We start from the raw sequence: 21,206 nt of genomic DNA on the forward strand, positions 1-21,206 counted from the left end.
GGAAATCAGCGGATCCGGGAGTCAGGTTGGCGTAGCAGTACTTTCCTCACCTTCCACCGCTGTGACCCAGGTTCCAATGTTGCCTGTGCCAATATGTGGATTGGGTTTTCAGTCCCTGTCTGATTCCGTGGGTTTTCCCCAGAATATTCTTCTGGGCTTTTCCTCCCACCTCTAAAACTGTAATTTCTTCTCATTGTCTTCTCACCACAGGTTTCTTCAGGCTTGCGTGCTACAGTGCCTAGGGCGCTTTTGAGGAATCCTTGGTTTCATAATAATAATAATAAAAAAAGTTGCATGCCTGATAGCTTTTCAAATAACATGGAGCCCAATTGCCTGAATTTAATATTCATTTTTTAAAATTTCATTAATACATTCTCAGTGGTGGTTCCAAACAGGGCCGGTCGTAATAAATAATATTTTTTCTTAGGTCAGGAGCCAAAATAGAGTCAGTCGAAAATGAGAACCAAAGAAATAAAAAAGAGATTCCTTCATGAATTATGAAAGTCTGTATGTCCGTCTCTGCTGGAAAACAAAAATCTGATTGACAAAATTTCTCCTGAAAATGAATTATCAAGAAAACTGTATTCCTGAATCGTGAAAGCCTATATTTGGTCATCAAAAATAAGGTGCTTATGCGCAATGTGTGATTAGTTTAGCCCAGGGAGGCTTCTTCCAATTTAATACTTGCACTGTAATTTCTCTAGTTACTTACTGTAGGTCGATTTTCTGTGCACAATGGTCTAATGATCTAAACTTACATGTATCTAATGCTAACTGATTAGCAATTCATTTTGAAATTTGATTTTTCGAGGTACTGGTACTAATCTTCAAACCAAAAGCACGGATGAGCCATTTTTAAGGTTTTTGATTGGTTCACACAACACAACCAGCCTCAACCGTTTCATAGGAAATTCAAACACAGCTCAACCATGGTTCAATTATGCAGAGTAAATATTTGTCGATGTCAATCCATTGATATATACATTTTTCTTTTTAGCGCCAAGAGTACAGTGCCATCATGTGCTCTGTTAATACGCAATGTGCCGTTATCAGATACGGTAAGATACAGAGAGGTCGCAGAAAGGTTAACATAACTGTTTTACATGTAAATCGGAGTTAAAAAAAAAAAAAATTCAATTTGGAATGCTGAAACTCAGGGGGTTTCATGAGAAAATTTGGTTTTTGATTAAGAAATTTCAACCAACGTCTAATTAAGTCAACAATTTAAGTCAACTCAAGTGGGTGTGGCTTATAATGGCTCAATCTTTTATTGTGCAACCAAGGAAAAAATTATTAAAAGATTTGAAAACTGCAGGACCTGTACTGCCACTTGGCGTGGAAAAATTAGAAGAAAAAAAAAACTATAAAAATTAGAAAAATAAACCTGTGCCAGCAAGGGGATGACTTCTTCCAGTTACCTTTTTCCTGCGTATTGACAATTTATCGCCAGTGACGCCCATCTCAGACAGGATCTCGGCCATTCTCTTGGGGTTGATACCGCAGTTTGGCGCAACGTTCTTGTCGCATCTCTTGTGGACGTTCATCTTGCACGCTGGTTTTATAAGAGAGAAAACGAAAAAAAAAAAAAACAACAGAGTTTAACATGTGCATGTATGTATATTGTAGTGTACCTTGAAATACATTCGTCAGTAACGTGTAACCTGACGAGGTATTTTAAAATTTGTAAACATTCAATGAAGGCATACATTTTCCTGCATGTGATTAAAAAGACAATTGTGACCTGTTCTGTCAAAAGCAGACGCTTTTGGGCAGAGGTTGAAATTAAGATACCGGTAGGGCCAAAAAACGCTGTGGGGTGATTTTTTTCGATTTTCTAATTTTTGCATATTTGTACCCTTAAACATGTCTAAAATATACTATAAAAGTTTGAAACCCTCATTTGAACTCTAAATAAAGTATTTTGGATGATTTGTTAAGGTATATCAGTTCAAGAAATGTCACTTGAAATAGACCTGTCTTAAAATAGACCCCAAACTTTAACTGCCATTTTCTCCGTTTCCTACTTTTCGAACTTTAAAATAGCATAGTTTGCCCAGGAATGACCGACCGGTTTCAAAAATAAAACCACCTATTAAAAGGAAAATGTACCGGTATTTCAACAATATGCTAAAATCTCATTTTTGACCTTGTGCCCAGAAAAGTCTGATGTTGACAGAACAGGTCACAAATCTTCATTCATATTGCTTTAAACAAATTCAATAATATTTAACCTCATGGGCTCCGTGCACAAGTACAATGTACCCCCAATCAACGGTAAGAGAGGGTGAGTTGGGGGAGATGACTTGGAGGGACATGCTGCCTGATGTTCATGCGAAGACACCGCTGCTTTGTGCACATTCTGATTAAAGTTAGTCGTGCTACTTCGTGCTATATGCACGGGAACCAGTACGCGCACGCGGTGTGTCCCATCCACGGGGCTCTTAAAAGCGCCCTCTCTAGTTCGCGCACGGAGCCCATAGAAACTAAAAAGCGGTTTTGTTGAAAAATCTTAACAATTACATGTCAGTACCAACTTCGAGGTGCACTTCAACAAAGTCAGCAGACTATGATACAGTTTGATTTCACACATATCTTGATGCAGGCACGCAGTGTGACTGTTACACTATAAGATCATCAGTGATTGCAGGGAAATTCCAAACGTAGAATGCTGCGGTTTGCCGATACCGAAGTATCAGTTAGCAAGAAGCAACCAACACAATCTGTGATGTTTCCAATTACATAAATGCAATTGGGAATGTTACACTTTGCCTATCTTCACATTTAACTTTACATGCTTTATTTATATAAACATGGAATTTGCGTCGGGATGATGTAAATTTTACATTTGGTTTTGCCCTTCGCAAGGGTTTTTATATTAGCCAGCCGACCCTGGCTAGCTCCGTGATTGAATTGTAAGACATCTGCACTAGTACCGGGATAAGCACAATGTCATGGGTTCGAGTCCCGCCTGAGTAAGCTTGTGAATTTGTCTCGCAAGGCCTCAGACAAAACTGATTGCACATGTACAGCGTTTATAAATACATGCGATGGACAAAACCTAACATAAAACTTTACAAGCGTTTTAGTTTGTGCACGTTTGGTAGAAAACTGTTCCAGTTCGCAGGATCTGTAAGTAGAGCTTTTACTGTGATGCGCAACAGCTGTTAGAGTGTGCCGCATGCTGAAAATAGCGCCCTCTACAAATGAGGGGGAAATTGCCTCAATTAAAGCTTTGTCCCTACATGAACATGTAGCTGTGGATTTTTATCTCAGGCTTCAGAATTGTGGCGTCCTTCCGAACACTTGCCACAGGTGATCTTTCCCACCTACATGTACATGTATTTACCCCTAATCGTTTCAAACATCAAATGATTCCTGTACTTTACTCAAATCTTTCTAATAATTTCTTTCTGCACGACTCTGGAAAACACCAGTTTGAAATGAGTATTAGGCCCCCCAAAAAAATTAGACGGTCTCTGGTCAGCGCGCGCGTCGATTTTAATCATGCGCTTCAATCTTTTTTTTTTCCAAAATGTTCCGCGGTAGCTCCAACAGCGCCCTCTATTGCCGCACCTCCTCATTTTTTTTTTTACCAAAGAGCACCAAGGAATGGGAAATTGCACCAAGGCAAATGATCGAAAGCACCAAGGCAAATTATGGAGGACACCAATGTACATGAGGACACCAAAAAAAGCAAAATAGTACCCCACCTTGTCTGTACAATCCAAGCTTGAAGAAAAGAAAAAAAAAGCCGCGTCCCCGCGTCAATTCCGGAACTTTGGTCTGACCAGAGACCGAATATATTTTTTTTTGGGCCTTACTTACAGTATGTTCTTTTTGCATCAAAGAAATCAAATGTGCCCAGTAGTATCAACAGTGCAATAATCCTCCCTTCTAGTTCACATTTGGCTGTCCATATGATAATGTCACTTCATCCCTCATTGCCTTCCCTCCCTCCTCCCCCACCCCTTTGCGTCTGCCTACGGTACCTTCACACTGCAACCCTTGCCGTAGTAAGCCGTAGAGCAGTGAACCGCAGTGGTCACAAAAGGTTGGCTTCTTGAAACTATGAACGCTAAATCGATGTGGCAAGTTGATGTTGAAGCGCTGTGACTGCGACTGGGACTGCTGGAAGGTAGAAGGATAAGAGAAGAAATAGTATGAAAAAAAGGAGACAATTTTGAAACTCGGTGGAAAAAGTTAGAACACTAAAAAATCCCAGCTGAAGGTGTAAATGTATGTTTGTATTTGGGTCATTCCACCGGGTTGGGAAGCAGTGCATGTTACATCCATATATTTGGTTATACTATTAAAAGTAGCAATGCATTCTAAACAATTGCTTAACATAATATTTGTCTTAGGGAGTTTAAATATTTGAGAAAGTTTGAAATCATTTGAAAAGTACTTTGACAAAAATATGAGCAAAAATGTATTAATTCGGACGGAACATTGACACCGTGTCAATGTTACATCCAAAAATTCTTTTTTTGCCATATTTTACATGTATGTAAAATATGACCCAAACTGACATTGTATATTTACAACTGGACACCTAAGCACCAAGAAAAGCTTTTGTTTTGGTATAGTCAGGGTTCAAATATAGCAGAAACAATACCTCAAGTGTGGATGTAACGGTGTAAAAATCACTCAATGGAAGTGTGACATTTGGGTTTTACTGTACACCGTGTAAATGTTACGTCCGCACAACCAAGCTATCATTTCTGCTCCATTTGATGTCTGACTACCATAACAAAAGCTTTTCTTATTGTGTTGCATCTATAGTAAGAAGTACCGGTATGCAAATTAAATTTGGGTAATGTTTCGCAGAAATTTAAAAAACAGGTACAAATGTCATATTTGGACGTAACACTGACATGGCGTCAATGTTACATCCAAAATGACATTTTTTGCTCATATTTTTGGCAAAATACATTGAAATGATTTCAAACTTTCTGCAGTAGTGAAACACCCAACAACAAATATTATGTAGAGCAACTGCTAGCAAGGCATTCATGCTTTTCTTAATATGGTCATATGTGGAATGACCCATTTACATGTATGTTTACCTCCTAACAATATGTACAATTCATAAGATGGAATTTTGTGTCGGGGTAACGTAAATCAAATTAGGTTTTGCCCTTCACCGACGTATATATACACTGTATTAGATTCAAACCAGCCAACTGATCCCGTTAGCTCGGTGGTCGAGTGGCAAGACGTCTGCAATAGAGAGCAGGAGGTCGTGGGTTCGAGTCCCACCCAAGTGATTTTTGTCCAACTTTCACTCGGGAGGTAACACACTGAGTATATAGTGTATACGTCAGTGAAGGGCAAAACCTAATTTGAAAATGTACAATGTACATGTGATAATCATATAAATTTTGTCAAAACCTTAAAATAAACCCTCATTGGTTTGTGTATGTAACTCATTTTGGTTCACATGGCTTCATTAGAAGGAAAACCTTTTAACCTCAAATGAAAATATTTTTATCTGGATGAAGAGGTATGATGAACAACTTGTATGATATTTTGTGCAGTTACATGTAAATTGGCCTATTTACTGGACTGCCTCCGTAAACATAGGCCACACATCCACATGTACAAAAATCGTGTCGACTTTGCCAAATTAAGATTTTCACATTAAGGCTTAGTTTGTAGGGTTTTTTGGCTTTAGAAGCATACTCACCCTCTTTATAGGCTAATCAGAAAGTGCTGCCTTTTTCAGATGTATATTTTTCGTGAAATTTCCAGATTCATTTTCACACGTTTGCGTATCAAAATTTCAACATGAAATTTCACAAAAATTAGACATCTGAAAAAGGCAGCACTTTCTGACTAGCCTATAAAGTGGGTGAGTATGCTTCTAAAGCAAAAAAATCCTACAAACTAAGCCTAAATGTGAAAATCAAAATTTGGCAAAGTTGACACGATTTTTGTACATGTGGACGTGTGGCCTATGTTTACGGAGGCAGTCCAGTAAATAGGCCACATTTATGGGGCTATAGTGTGGACAGACCCACATGTATGTAACAGTCCAGTGTTTACCCTGCCCATTCAATTGCGAGGACGCATGCCTCACAAATTTTAGTAGCCGTCTGGGATTTTTTTCGCTATAAATACTGCCTCACGAAAGATTTATTATTTTGTGTAAATTGTGGATTATTTTTCTATTTTGTACTTGTTTCTAAAACACAAAATCACCAGTTTTTCCACTCCAGACAAAAAGCTACATTGGATATTTACCGATACAAAATCATCAATCATTCAAGTACGTGTAGGACAACCGTGTACATGTGTATGCACAGCGCAAATCACAGCACTGTACATGTACATGTACATGTAAGCCTTCAGTACGTGTACGGTGTACATGAGGTACATGTACATGAGCTACCAGCAGGTAGCTTTGCCCACTTTGGAAACATCAATTTGGGTGTAGGGGTGTGCCGTCAGCGGCACATTGCGCCTATGTATCTTTCAACATACCATTTTCCCGTATTTTCCCATAAAGTTTTTTTTCTGAAATGCGGGTATTTTTGTTAAATATTACCGCAGACATTTCATTACAGTTTTTTTCAATGTACATGTATGCTGTGATCCTGTAGAGAATTCAAAGCACCCCGAAGGCATAAATGGATTTTTCCAAAAAAAGAAATAAGGCTGGTCAGTCCGTCCGTTTCCTGGCTCTATGGTCGGTCCTACTTCAAATTTGGACGCAACAATCATCAATGTAGTCTGTCATATCACTCTGCAATATTATATCGTTTACAAGTCATAAAAAAAACACATAGCCGAACAGTTTATGCCTTGCATCGCCAATATAAAAAAAAAAAAAAAAAAAAACCTTAACAATTTTGACCAATGTTTCCCGGCTTTTGTCAACATGCATGATTGATAATGCAATGAGTGCCATGTAGGTACACGTAGTTACATGATGAGCAACCCGAGTAAGGCATCTATCAATTTACAGGCCATAGACCACTAAATTAATGTGCTTTCAGTCTGTCAGTATTGAAACTCAACAATGTTGGGTGTTTTTTTCCCCTTCTTTTTCTTTCTTTTCTTTATTTAAATGTCAGGGACAGACGGTGCAACACATGGTTGCAATTAACTGCGTTGAAAAAAAAAAAAACTATTAGATTTCCCTGGGAGGTGGGAGGAGGATCTTTTACATGGAGAACAGGTCGCACAAGCGAGGTATGCTGGATGCTTTCAAAGACACCATTAGACTTTAATTACATCTTTAGTATAATGTGGCCGTCTTCATGTTCGAACGCCATGCACTGAGTGTTATACAATGCACATGTTTGTGTACAGCATTACAAGCAAGACGTTCTTGCATTATAACCCTAACTCCCTAGGCATTTTTGCTAGGATGCAACCTCAATCCTGAAAAATCCTCCAACTGCCTTCATGTAAAAATTGCATACAGCCTCAACCCTGCAAAAATCCTCCGTTTATTCCTTGACTGTGGTCCTTGGAGGGGTGACCACTGCCTCAATCCTGCAAAATCCTCCAGCAACCACTGTCAATATGTTGAGGCAGAGCCAGTGACATCCTGGAGCAGTGCGTAGGATTTCATCACGAATAAAAAGCAGTAGGCCTAAATTTATGAGCTGCTGAGCATACACAACACAAGGTCCGGCCCAAGACCTTGACACAGTGCATCCTCCCAAATCAGCCACACACTTTTGCCATATAGCCTCAATCCTGCAAAATCCTCCATTTTGTAAAGAGGATTTTGGAGGATTTGGGAAGGTTAGGGTTGAGACTTGTAGCATCTTTTTGTGGGTGCAAGGTGGCAAATCATGGCAAAATGTAATTTATCTCTAGCTTTTGAGAGGGTAATGAGATGGTGCATACTCCACCATATAAGAATTGATATCATGTCTTAGATACTGCAATTTCATTGGTCTAGAACAGCCACGTGTCCAGTCTATAAAAAAATGACTGTTTTTACATCGTATTCACCGTGTTGCATATACATGTACTCCGTATACACTGTGTTGCATACAGGGTGAATAAAAAAACCTCGAAACCCAAATGTTGGGACCATTGTTTTAGGGAAGTTCTGCATGTAGCATTTTCAAAATCTAGGATATGAAAGCCCAATTCATAAGCTTTCTTTTAGTACAAGAATCATTCAAATCACTCATGTACTTTTCAAGTTACGGAATTTTTTAAACACAACCACCGTTTAAAGGTTCTGTCCACGGATCACAAAAAATTTCAGTGTTCTTTCAGCAAAACGAAAGGAAATCACAGGGATGTGTGTGAATTGCTTTCGTTTTGCTGAAAGAATGCACACCTTTTTTGTGATCCGTGGACACCACCTTAAAATGGCGGTTGTGTTTAAAATTCCGTAACTTGAAAAGACCATGAGTGATTTGAATGATTCTTGTACTAAAAGAAAGCTTATGAATTGGGCTTTCATATCCTAGAGTTTGAAAGTGCTACATGCAGAACTTCAATCAAACAATAGTCCCGACATTTTTGGGTTTCCTTTTTTTTTTACTCACCCTGTATACCGGTATGTTAACTCATATGCACTGCGTTGCACTAATTGCCTTGCACACACAGCCCCGCGTGTGCATGAAGAGTGCATGTGTTGGGCCCGCGTGCCTCGCAACAGAGCACTGCAACCTCTCAATCTCATGTCTGGCAGGAAAGCTCACAGTAATCAAAAGGTTACACGGCGGTGATTCAATCTATTTCTTGAATACCGAATTCAAAGTCTTTTTCTTTTGACTCCTGCATGATATAGCAAAACTATTGTTGACGGCTGTGATGTGGGATATGTTGGATTTATTACACCGTCTTGGCGAATAGCACCCTGCCTTTGCATTGGGTGCTATGCGCCCCTCAGGTGTTCAAAATGCCATATCCCACATCACATCCGTCACCAACTGTTATACCTCTGTCTGAATACTGTATTTCCATTGACCTAGAACGATGACTACGCTATGATGACTTTGTGCGTACGGTACCTACGGTGTGAAATGCTTATATCGTTGGTACCCACGCTATTTTCACCATGTTTTCACACATGAGTGGGAGCAGCGAACTAGCAGACGATCAGCTGTTTCGAGCACGCGACATGCATGTGAGTTGACGTTCGATTGTCATGATTGCTGTGTTTACTGCTGTTAGTTTTCATGATTTTTACATCAAAATCCAAAGAATGCAAGACAGAGGTATAACAAAACGAGGCACGTATCACCCTCGGGTGTTCAAATGTCATATCCCACATCACAGCAGTCACCAACTGCTCAATGTTTCCTTCCACTAATTGGTTTGCCCATGCCCACTGATCACCATGTAGGGTGCTGAGAACCTCTAATTTCTTTGAGATTATATACATTTTTTTTCATTTCCGAGTGTGCCAGAAATGTGCATACAGCACAGTGTACACGCATCGACAAGGAGCTACGCACTTTCATAGTAGCAGCCTATTTTCCTTTCGCAACATTTTGCGGAAGAGACCAGTGGTCACCCGTGCTGTTGGATGGGTACCAGCGAAACTTTGTTGGTTTCATCATAGAAAGCAGCTTTACCTCTTTTACGTCATCCTTGTGTCCTGGACATCGTGAGACTACGACCTCATGACATCGCTTATGCACCACCACTGTACACACTGAAACGAAGCAACAAAAAAAATTAATGCATCGTTACACGGCTTCGGTGTTTCAGACAATATACGGGCCACTGCCAAACTCTAACTCTTAAAAGAGGAAGGTTTTCACCGCTTTACAGCCAAGAAGGAAATCAATCCAACTTCCTTGTCCCCAAAATTCTCGATCGTCACTTGACAATTTTACTGAAATTTGGTATACATGTAAGAAACTGTGAAAGGAGTGTGGCCTAGTGGTTAGGGTTCGTGACTCATGATCAGAGGGTCAGGGGTTCGAATCCAGCCACTGGCCATATGTTGTGTCCTTGGGCAAGGCACTTCACCCCCAATTGCCTCTTTCCACCCAGGAGTACAAATGGGTACCGGCATTAGCTGGGGAGTAACCTGCGATGGACTGGCATCCCATCCAGGGGGAATTGAAATATTCTCAGTCGTTTCATGATACTGAAACCGGAGATAAACGCCGGCCTTTTAATAAAAAACCCGTTTCATTACTAAGAACACCGGTAAAGCTGTGCGCTAGTCAGACAAACCGTTTGGTATTAAGAACCAATGCGTGTACGAACATACATGTAATTCACGCGTATGCAAAGTAAACTTGACTTCACTAGAATGCAAAAAACGACGTAAATTTGACATCATGAAACTTTTGTTGCGAAAATCGCCGGGGTCAAAATGTGTTCAACTTCTGCGAATTTGCAGTGCGAAAACTGGCTGTGACGTCACAAATTAATGTTTGTTTTCATGCCGAGTATGAGCAGGCCTTAATGTTCTTGATCGGGATTCACAGTTTATAGGAAAAAAACCCGAACTTTCAGCGCCGTAAGAGGCATTATCCCGTTGTGTCAATAGAGAGGAAGAAAGGTCAGTTTTCAAGTAGGATCAGGAGGAGATCGAAAAGAAATGTGCGAGTGGAACTCTTGAGTATCGGTCTGCATTGTATCCTTACCTTGACACTGATACCCTTGCATGTAAAAACCCCTGAAAACAAAAAAGAAAAATATTAATGTTTTCAAAATAAGAAAGGGACAATACAGTGCTACAGTATACAGAATCACACAGCCTACCGGTACACAACGTGACAGTTGCAAAAATCATAATGTCATGAGTGCACGGCATAAAAGCAGACATTATCTTGAATGTACAGTATTGTCGTGTACACATTTTCCATTTTCCTCTTATCATCCAAGATAAGTCAAGGTTCACCAGTAACAGTTCTGTGACCCGGATTTACTGTTGGAATTCTTTCAAATTCGGCAGACCACTTGTGATCACTTCCTTGAAACGAAGTGTTCACATGAGTACTTGCAGACTGTATAAACATCAAGCAAAAGAAAACAAAATTCAACCATTCAACTTACATGTATGTGCATGTCATTTCTCTCTTTAACATGCACTTTGCAGGGAAAACTATGTTCATTCATTCACACGGCTGAATCTACATAAGGGCTTCAATTTCACAAAGATACCAGTACATGTACATATTACCAGTGAATCAACAGAGTGTTTTTCGTGGACATGTAGTTAAGGCCAAAAACATAATAGTTCTGCTTCCGGTAACCCTACCTACCCTATTTAGACAGCCCTACCCTAATTTTATTTTGGTGGAAAATGAGGGGAAAAACCTGAAAATCATCAATTACCACCTTTTGCCCTTGACTACACGCAGACACCTCCATATGATCGTACACAAAAAAACTGCCCCCCCCCCCCAAAAAAACCCCAACAACAACAAGTTTACCTACCTACGGTACCTACCCTATTTTCAAATGCCATGTAATCAGAAGCAGAATTTTTTTTTGGCTGTCCTTACATGTAGAATATATACATGTACATTGTACATGCACTGGAGTAATAAAAGTGAACATACTGCTGTAATAACAAATTAAGAAAACTCCTGAGCTTACATGTACATGTTAATTCAACATATTTACATGTACAAAGTCTCTGTTTTTCCCCATAAAATCTGTCTTTTCGCTCAATTAATCTCGCTCAAACTTTGCCTAGATGTCTGCGTTCTGCAAATGTTTATAGCTCACGTAATGCAACATGGGCATTCTGGGGAATCTCCTCCGGCTGCAAATTGCTGAAGGGGAAATCCTTGCCTAATTCAGTTACGAGGGAACAATCTGTGGAAATCAGGTTTGCATTCGCCCCTCCAACTGAAACAAAATATCTCTTGTGAAAATTCACTGTGGGAGGGTGGAGTGGTGTCGGAGCCACGGCTAATAATTCAGTACTAATGGCATTGTAGCCAGGTCCCCGCCTCCAAGACCGGTGCCACATCCTTGCATTATACATTAACCCAGATTTAAGATGCTTCAGTGCAGTTGCCACGGTAACTGCTTAGTCAGTGTGGGCGACCCATTGCCGCTGCCGTTAATATAACCGCCGTGACATCCATTGTCGGCTTTGCCCGCCCCACTGCCGGGTTCGGTAGCCACGGCGATATTTGACAGCAAGATTTATCACACCTGTGCGCGCGCGCGCCCTGCAAAGCTGCCGGACCGTACCGGTATTTGCACCAGACAAATTTGATGATTAAAATAGGTTGAATGAACTGGAGCCGTTGATTTAATTGTTAATCAATAATCACACAAGGTATAATATACAGGTACATGTACATGTAGATTGGCTAAACGAACGGTGTACCATTGTCTGTACTTGTATCAGATGGTACAGTTTCTTCACAAAGCAAGGTGTCTTGTTGGCAGTACATTGTAGCAACATGATGTGTATGTGTGCGTACGGTAGGCTACATGTTCAACTTCAGGGTGGTGCTAAAAGAAGGAAACCCACTTTTGACAGCAATTTTCACCTACTTGTTGAGCATATTTCAAAAATTCAATTTAATGGTAGTAAAAATTGATCTTTAAACATAAGTGACGAAAAAATGATTGCAAATGCACATTTTGTCTCTGAGATATGGTAGTTAACAAATTTCATGTGCCAAACCTGTTTGTCTACAGACGGATTAATTCCATCCGCTTGACTGAGCTCCGAGCTTGATTTGAAGACAAAAAAACACTACACTTGACTTACACGTGGACAACAGTGATTTTGGTGACTTGTATTCAAATTAGCATAATAACATAATAACACAATTTTTTTTAAAGATTTTTTTTCACCACGCATGGTTGAAGAGCTATACTTCACTACATCATAAAAAAAAAAACCAGTTCAAATAAGCTGAGTAAGTAGGGTAAAATTCCTGTCAAAAGTGGGTTACCTTCTTTTTGCACCACCCTGTAACTCTAGCGAATGAAAGCTTTGGACTAAAAATATTTCATATAAATGTTCAAATGACGTTGACCAAAAAAAATCAGGTCACTGTCTCAAGCAGCCCCCATGTGAGAAACCATGGTCGGCTCTCTGTATGCAAATAATTAATGCCAGTTACAACATTTCTGACATTTAAAACTTTCATTTAAAGAGAGCAAAATGTTCACTTACCAGATAAAATCCTTACAATGTGAACAGTACGTTGGTTGTCGCAAAAATGTTGCCATGAATTTGTGCCCGTTGATTTGATGTACCCTCCGTCGCACCGCCCCGCGCCTCTTTCGCATTGCATTTTCCCGGACTTTGAAAACCTTCTCCTTTGGTGGATCTGTAAACATATTCAACCAAAAAATACATAAATAAATAAATAAAATTTTAAAACATTAAAAATTAAAAAAGTGATAACGAATTGAACTGTTATCAGGCATGCAACTGGGAAATTTAGAAAAAACGAGGAAACTCCAAACCACCCAAGATTTTGTACAGTGTTTCTCAATTTGTAATGGCACTCATGAGAAGTAAAAAACGAGGAAATCAGCCGATCCGAGGAAAAGTTGCATGCCTGTGTTATGTAATTTCATGATCAATAAAAAGGCAGACTAGAGATTTGCATTTGTTTTTGTTACAACTGCAGGATGATTGGGCAGGCAACTATTTTAATGGACATTGCCCAGTTCAATCGTGAATACTTAAGCAATATACCGGTATTTGCTAAATAGTTATACATGTACAGTACATGTACGTGAAAAGAAGTTGGTCTCTTTTTTTGAACCGTCATTTGCAATCTGATACCGGTACATGGATGACGTCATGATGATGTCACAGTAATATGCACACCGGATCAAGGTCGATGATCATTCCAAGTTTCAAGTTTACAAATCATGTACCGGTTTGAAGAAAAGTCGTTGAGATTCACTTACAATTGTACAGGTACATGTATACAAATGTAGTACAGGGGGAAACAAAAAATCTAAAACAGTGATTGGGTTGTGCGAATCACCCAATGACAGGCTTTGTACATCAATAAACTGAAATCCCGAAATTTGGCTTTGCCCTTGACCAACATACATTTGGCAAATTTACATGCATACATGATGCAAAATTCCAATTTGCATCCATCGGAACACGTACTTTCAGTTTCGCAAGGACAAGTTCATTTAACTGTGCCTACTTGGAAACGAATATCAAATGCGAAGGACATGGATGCCACTTCATGATGTACTTTCATACTCTAAAAGTTAAGTGCCGAGAAGCCGAATCTTGAACTGTGCACAAGGCTTACTATCCAGCACTACATGTAATCAATTCCCCCCCCCCCCCAGCATCCAAGGGTTTCTTACCCCCAGGTGGGGATTGTCACTTTCAGTGTCAAACCCTGGGGCACCATTGCCGACACAAAAGTAAAGTGAGTGATTTGTATTTGAAGTGATATGAAAAAGGCAAGAATCGTCCTGGAGAAAACGTGACCAAAATCCCCACATAATGGGCGGGGCAGTGTACGGTGAGGGGGAGGTGGAGAAGAAGGCGAACAATATGAGAAGTGAACAATATGAGAAGTGAGGAGAACAATATGAGAAGTGAACAATATGAGAAGTGATATGAAAAGGCAAGAATCGTCCTGGAGAAAACGTGACCAAAATCCCCACATAATGGGCGGGGCAGTGTACGGTGAGGGGGAGGCGGGGGAGAAGGAGCACCTCAGTAAATCGTTATGTGTATCACCATGTGTATGTACCGGTATTATTAGGATCACATACATGCACGTACATGCATGTTATATGCAGTACTCTTCATGCAACTCTCCACCTGGTCTTTTACTATGTACAATGTGTGCATTGCATTCTGGGCCATTAAAGCTATAGTCCATCATTTGCAGCCATCCGAAAAAGTAACTGGCGTATTATTGATGAAAAACATACTTGGTTGAAAGATAGTAAGTGGAAAAAACTCCCTGTGAAATTAATCTTTCTGGCAAGCTATCATTTTGAAGTAAACAACGAAAGAAGGCTTTTCCAACGGTGTGTCTTAAGACGCACCGTAGGAAAATTTAAATTAGTAGTTCGTTTTTTATTAGGCGAAGCGCGCGCAAGCATTGGCACGACGCACAGGCGCGCACGGTTGCTATAATTCGTCGGATCAGTGCGCGACATCGCGTATAGCGGCAATTCAAAACAATTCAAAACACGATTCAGCAACTTTTGATTTGAAATTGAGATCCTAGAATGCTGTTTTTCTCGGAATATACAGCTGAAGCTGAGCTGAAACTTCATCAGGTTAGTTGTTCAGTATCCTTCATTAGATTTCGAACACTTTTGTTGCTTCAAAGGAACAAAATGCACAAGTTACAAATGATGGACTATATCTTTAATGTTAGAGCCAATTTATATGTGTAGCAGTACTTGTACACAAAACATTGAAACAAAAAGGCTAAGACACTGTATTTTCAGGATTTTTATTTATCAGGAAAATCCTACAGCTACCGGTGTACAGTCAAAATTGTGAAAGCATTAAATAGTTCCGATTACATGTGCATGCAAAAAAGACGACTTTTTCTCCCTGACATTTCATTAATTGAATCGCCAAACAGAGCTCCTGGCCCAAAGAATGTACATTAACCCACAGATACACCGAAAGTGGGGAGTGGGGGGGGGGGGGGGGTCACTACACTCTTTATGCTAACCACTACATGTACAATAGTGCCTGATTTCTGTTCAGGGTGGCATTTATGGGCCGTTAGTGGCGCTTAAGTTACCGCTGAAAATAAATAACTGTAAAGGTCATGTACAAAATCTATTGTCGGTTGGTCTGGACTCCGTTTGGGCTAAAGTTTCACAGTCGGATAATACACTGTGTAATTCGATAGTTGCCATTTCTAAATGAATATGACAAATTCCATGTTAATTGTAATTTGGTCCGTCTGTTTGTTTATGTGTATGCCAAATCGGGCAGGAAAAATGAATTTTTTTGCCATTTAAATGTGCACAGTGGTTCATACTGAATTCATTCTTTGCACAAAATCATATAAATGCTATGTGCTTACATATAGGTCGATCAATCGAGTAAAAAGTAAATCTTGTACAGGCTTTTTGAAAAAAATTAAGGAGGCAGGCACTCCCTCCCCCCCCCCCAAATGGCAATGTTTCCAAGATTGATTCTTCGATTTTCTCGAATCTTTTGCTGATACAAAATTGTTCCTCAAAGGTGTCATAACCCTTTCTATATAATTGTAGCTACAATTTTGTTGGAAACAAATTAAAAGACAATATCTTGTCAACATAATTTGCAAAATATGTTGCCAAAATATGTTGCAAATGTATGATCTCCTTAAGTGTAAGAGCTACATCTTTAGAGAGTAGTCTGGCAATGTACTGTGGGTACATCAAGGAAGGGCGTAGAGGTTGACCATGTCGTCTTTTGGTTTTCTCAGCGCATGTCCAAGCCATTTAAGCTGCCGCTGGTACGTAAATGGTGATGGAGAGGGGCTGTTGGTCCTGTTATTTCATGCATTTCATCATTACTGATGTGGTCTCTCTGCCTGATCTTCAAAATGATACGGAAGCAGTTTGTAGCAAAGCTATTGAGGTAAGCTTTGAGGTGTTCGGTCACTACCCACGATTCACAGGCATACAAGAGGATGACGAGGCATGAAGTTTGGAAGATCTTGAGCTTGAGGTCAAGATGAATTGTTTGTGATTTCCAGATTTGTTCAAGCTTTCAGAATGCTGCCCGGGGTAATGCTCTTCCACGACGTACATCTTATGTTCATCTTGGTCTAATGTACAAAGTCTAAAACAATCATGTTCATATAAATGGGTCATTCTATAAATTTGGGGTCCACTTTCATCCTGTCCCTGTTACAGGGTACATCCAATATCTACGATGAGAGATTATGAATGGCAAACTGCCTACCCACAAATAAAAAAATTTTTCGAAGTCATTCTTAACTAGAGGTTGAAGGAACAACCACACGGTGTTGGGCCATGGATTACCGCAAACTTTGCCACACACATCAACAAAATATGCATGTTTTAATCCATGTTTGACTTTTCAACATGCCGCCAGAGGGCGCTCTGACATTTGATGACGTCACCTGTAAAATTTGTGTACAGTGCTGCGTAGGCAGACACTCAAATCGTTGAAAGCAAGTTCGCATCTTCTGCCAATTTCAATTAATAAGGCATTTCTGGTTTTGACCGGAAGGAAGGGTCACGTGATTTTGCACTTAAAACCAAAAATGAAGACCCTGCAATATTTTATCGATTGTTATAAAAAAACAAAATCATATCTGTAGCAGTTGATTTTATATTGATTTTCAAAGATTAAATATGGAAATATTTATTTGCTTGTAATATGACACTTGATGACGTCATTGTGACGTCATTACCAGAAACCTCAAGAGCTATATTTACTGTGCTGTATACAGCCAAATCTTGATTATATCTATCACGGTATATTTTCTAGAAATTTTTTAAGATTTAAAGGTCTTTTTATTGTAACTTCCGGTCTGATGACGTAATCAATTTGTTTTTTTCGCGCACAGGTGTTGTCTGCATTATGGTCATCATGTACATTAATTTTGAAGCGATTACCGCAAACTTCGCCACAGACATCAAGTGAAAATGCGTTTTTGACGTTTTTTAACCTATCGCTAGAGGGCGCTCCAACACTTCATGGCATCACCCATTATTTTTTTGGAAAGGTCAATCCAGGCAGACACTTAAATCGTTAAAAGCAAGTTCATATCTTTTTCCACTTTTAAATTATTAGGCACTTCCAGTTTCGACCGGATGGAAGAGCCACGTGATTTTACGTGCACAACATAAAATGAAGATCATGTATTACCATGTCGATTCCCGCAAATTGCAGGTTCCGGTCTCTCACAGTTGATTTTATATGGAATTTCAAAGATTAAATTGATTAAACTTTCAAGTGACGTCACGTGACCCATGATGACGTCATGATGACGTAATTGCAAAAAACCACATCTGCTGTGGATTGGGCATTCATGTATTGACAAATGAAGTTCATATGTACATGTATGTTTCCATTTTTCCAAACAGTTCTGGAGAAGGATTTGCTGAGAATATGCTGAGAAGAACAAAAACAGTAAATTCTTACAAAACCAATAGGTGTTGGGCTCAAGGCCCAACACCTACCAGTAATAATTCTTGAATGGCAAATTAAATGTACAAAGTACAGTGTCACGGCCCATGGACAGGAAAAATGTCACACTTGACTTTGGACCCTACATGTAAATTTACAGAAAGACCCATGTACATTTACATGTAAATTGTAATTGTGTTTGTTCACAAACAGTTTGCAAACAATCGAAGACATTTTGCAGCCACTTGGGTTTCAATTCAGCGAAAAAAAACCAAGAACAGGAAAAAATGTACCAGTAGTGTGCAAGCCAAAGGCCAAGGCCATGTACATTTACATACATGTACCATACATACCGGTATGTACACACATGTACGTTGTACCCACAGACAAATAACGCAAACATGTAGATCGTCAGTTGTGCGCGTAAAACTGTGATTTGGAACAGTATGGGCATTACGTTTGTTGGCAGCATGTGTAACCGCGCAATGCGCGTTCAACGGGGTTAGTGTGTTTAATGTGCTTACATATTAAAACCTGCATTGTTTTTGTGTATTCATTTTTTTTTTTTTGAAAAAAAAAGGCTGTGCTCAAAATTTGCATGAAAATGTTTGGTACCGCATGATTTTGAATATATTTTGTATGTACGTGAACCAGATTTAGTATAAAATGGATTAACCGCACAGAATTTTATGACTGGAATTCTTCAACTGTGTGTAAATTCTCTGTACCGAGAGGTGAATCTGGCCATAGTTTTGATTTTAGTTGGACGTCGTGCAGATCACGAAATGCTCATGTAGTTTTGAATATAATCATATCGGGCACTCTGTACCGTACGTCTATGTCACTATGTCCTGCGGATGCATAGAAGTATGCAAATGTGAACACTTTATTGACATGCAGTTTTTACTGACGAAACACACAATGGTCCTCACCATGAATGCTGTACATGTACATGTATGCTACATACAGTACAGTAAACATATGAGCTACCGGTACAAAATGTACGTATCATGTAGGCCAAGACTGTGCTGCATAATGCTGTACAGATTGATCAATAAGCATACAAGGATTCAGCTTTGCCTGCAAATGAATTCTCCTGTTCATCCATGCATGTTTCATGTTGGTTGAAACCCTAAGGCGTGTACCGGTACATGAATGTGTGGCTTATTAAAATATTTAATAAATACATGCATTCACATGCCATCTCTGTGAAAACCAAAACATGTGCAGTCCACATTAGAAAGGCAAGATACCAATTTGTACAGCAGAGAAGATTTCACTGAAAAAAATGATACATGTACTTGTACATGTACACGCATTATATGCATGCAAACAGTAGAAATGACTCTACATTTCTGCACCTAATAAGGTTCAATCAACCTCAATAAATTGTTGCAGCGGACAGAGCGGACAGAGCGCCTTTCTTTTGGAATGTCAGTGCGATGACAAGATTAGTGGACATTCAGACACCAAAAACCACAGATGAGTCATATGCCTGCGACTGCCCCTTCATAAAAAGGAACACAGATCACTAAGGGGTGTCCTGTGGTTGCCGCGCTGGCAGCCAATCATAGGCTCCCAATGTCTCCAGGGTTGCTTGACAGCCAACCAATCACAAGGGATGTTGTATGTGGCCAGTGCATACTAATATGTCATGAACAACGTGAATGAATACTCACATGGGCCTACCGGTACATGATTTGGAGAACAGAATGTAAGCATGGGTGGGTACATGCGTGACAGCCTGGGACGTGCAGTGTACATGTACATGATGGGTCATTCCACCAGGTTGGGAAGCAGTGCATGTTACATCCATATATTTGGTTGTATTATTAAAAGTATCAATGCATTCTAAACAATTGCTCAACATAATATTTGTCTTAAGGTGTTTCAATACTTGAGAAAGTTTGAAATCATTTGAAAGTACAATGTACTTTGACAAAAATATGAGCAAAAATGTATTAATTCGGATGTATAACATTGACACCGTGTCAATGTTACATCCAAATATTCTTTTTTGGCTATTTTTTACACGTATGTAAAATATTACCCAAACTGACATTGCATATTTACAACTGGACACCTAAGCACCAACAAAAGCTTTTGTTTTGGTATAGTCAGGGTTCAAATATAGCAGAAAACAATACCTCAAGTGTGGATGTAACGGTGTAAATATCACTCAATGGAAGTGTGACATTGGGTTTTACACCGTGTCAATGTTACATCCACACAACCAAGCTATCATTTCTGCTCCATTTGATACCTGACTACCGTAACAAAAGCTTTTCTTATTGTGTTGCATGTATAGTAAGAAGTACGCAAAGTGAATTTGGGTGATGTTTCGCAGAAATTTAAAAAAAAAAGGTACAAATGTCACATTTGGACGTAACACTGACACGGTGTCAATGTTACATCCAAAATGACATTTTTTGCTCATACATGTATTTTTGGCAAAATACATTGAAATCATTTCAAACTTTCTGCAGTCGTGAAACACCCAACAACAAATATTATGTAGAGCAATTGCTAGCAAGGCATTCATGCTTTTCTTAATATGGTCATATGTCACACATTGTTCCCCAACCCGGTGGAATGACCCATATACCGGTATGTACATGTACATTCGCATGAAAATACAATGTGATGCATCGTAAATGTAATTTTCAAATCCATGCAAAACTCTCCTACCAGAGTTCCTGCACCTTTAGGACAATAAAATTCCACGACATTTCCATAATTACCAAATTATGAAAACTGTGACCAAACTTGCAAAATTCGAAATCAAAATGCTTGTATCAGCAAAATTGGTCACATTATGTCGAGTATAAAAATCAGACTTCTGATGCTAAATTACAAATACACAAAGTTTAACATTTAAAATAAATTGGTCCTCGCAAAATTCCATGACTTTTCCACAACTTTTGTCATTTTTACAAACTTCCACATGTGACTTTTCCACTGAGACCTGGAGGAAATTGAACATAAAATTCCACGACATTTTCAGTTTATTTTCCAGGCCATGGAAACCCTGTCCTAAGGTGACAAAAATGAAAGTTATCCATGGACATGTACATTGTGTGTACCTAGGGCAAAATTATCACTGCATGTTTCTTATGAAGCTGAAATTTGATTATGAAGTGCACTATCACATCTTGGATATACTGTAATTTCATTGGTCTAGTCCAGTTTACAT

General features: G+C 39.3%; 1 protein-coding gene across 5 annotated transcripts in view; it reads right to left on the bottom strand.

Moving 5' to 3' along the window:
• The window catches only part of LOC119745526 (protein kinase C epsilon type-like), a 74,438-nt gene that overhangs the window by 23,092 nt on the left and 30,140 nt on the right, over positions 1 to 21,206 (bottom strand). For all 5 annotated transcript variants that reach the window (XM_038221919.1, XM_038221916.1, XM_038221920.1 and 2 more), the window contains exons 3-7: positions 13,082 to 13,238; positions 10,578 to 10,609; positions 9,552 to 9,631; positions 3,990 to 4,128; positions 1,419 to 1,552 (exon numbers count right to left, since the gene is read on the bottom strand). In XM_038221919.1, the coding sequence (XP_038077847.1) occupies positions 1,419 to 1,552; positions 3,990 to 4,128; positions 9,552 to 9,631; positions 10,578 to 10,609; positions 13,082 to 13,238 (542 nt within the window). The remainder of the gene's footprint in view (positions 1 to 1,418; positions 1,553 to 3,989; positions 4,129 to 9,551; positions 9,632 to 10,577; positions 10,610 to 13,081; positions 13,239 to 21,206) is intronic.

Source organism: Patiria miniata, unplaced genomic scaffold (assembly GCF_015706575.1).
Source record: "Patiria miniata isolate m_02_andy unplaced genomic scaffold, ASM1570657v1 HiC_scaffold_7, whole genome shotgun sequence".
Lineage (NCBI taxonomy): Eukaryota > Metazoa > Echinodermata > Asteroidea > Valvatida > Asterinidae > Patiria > Patiria miniata.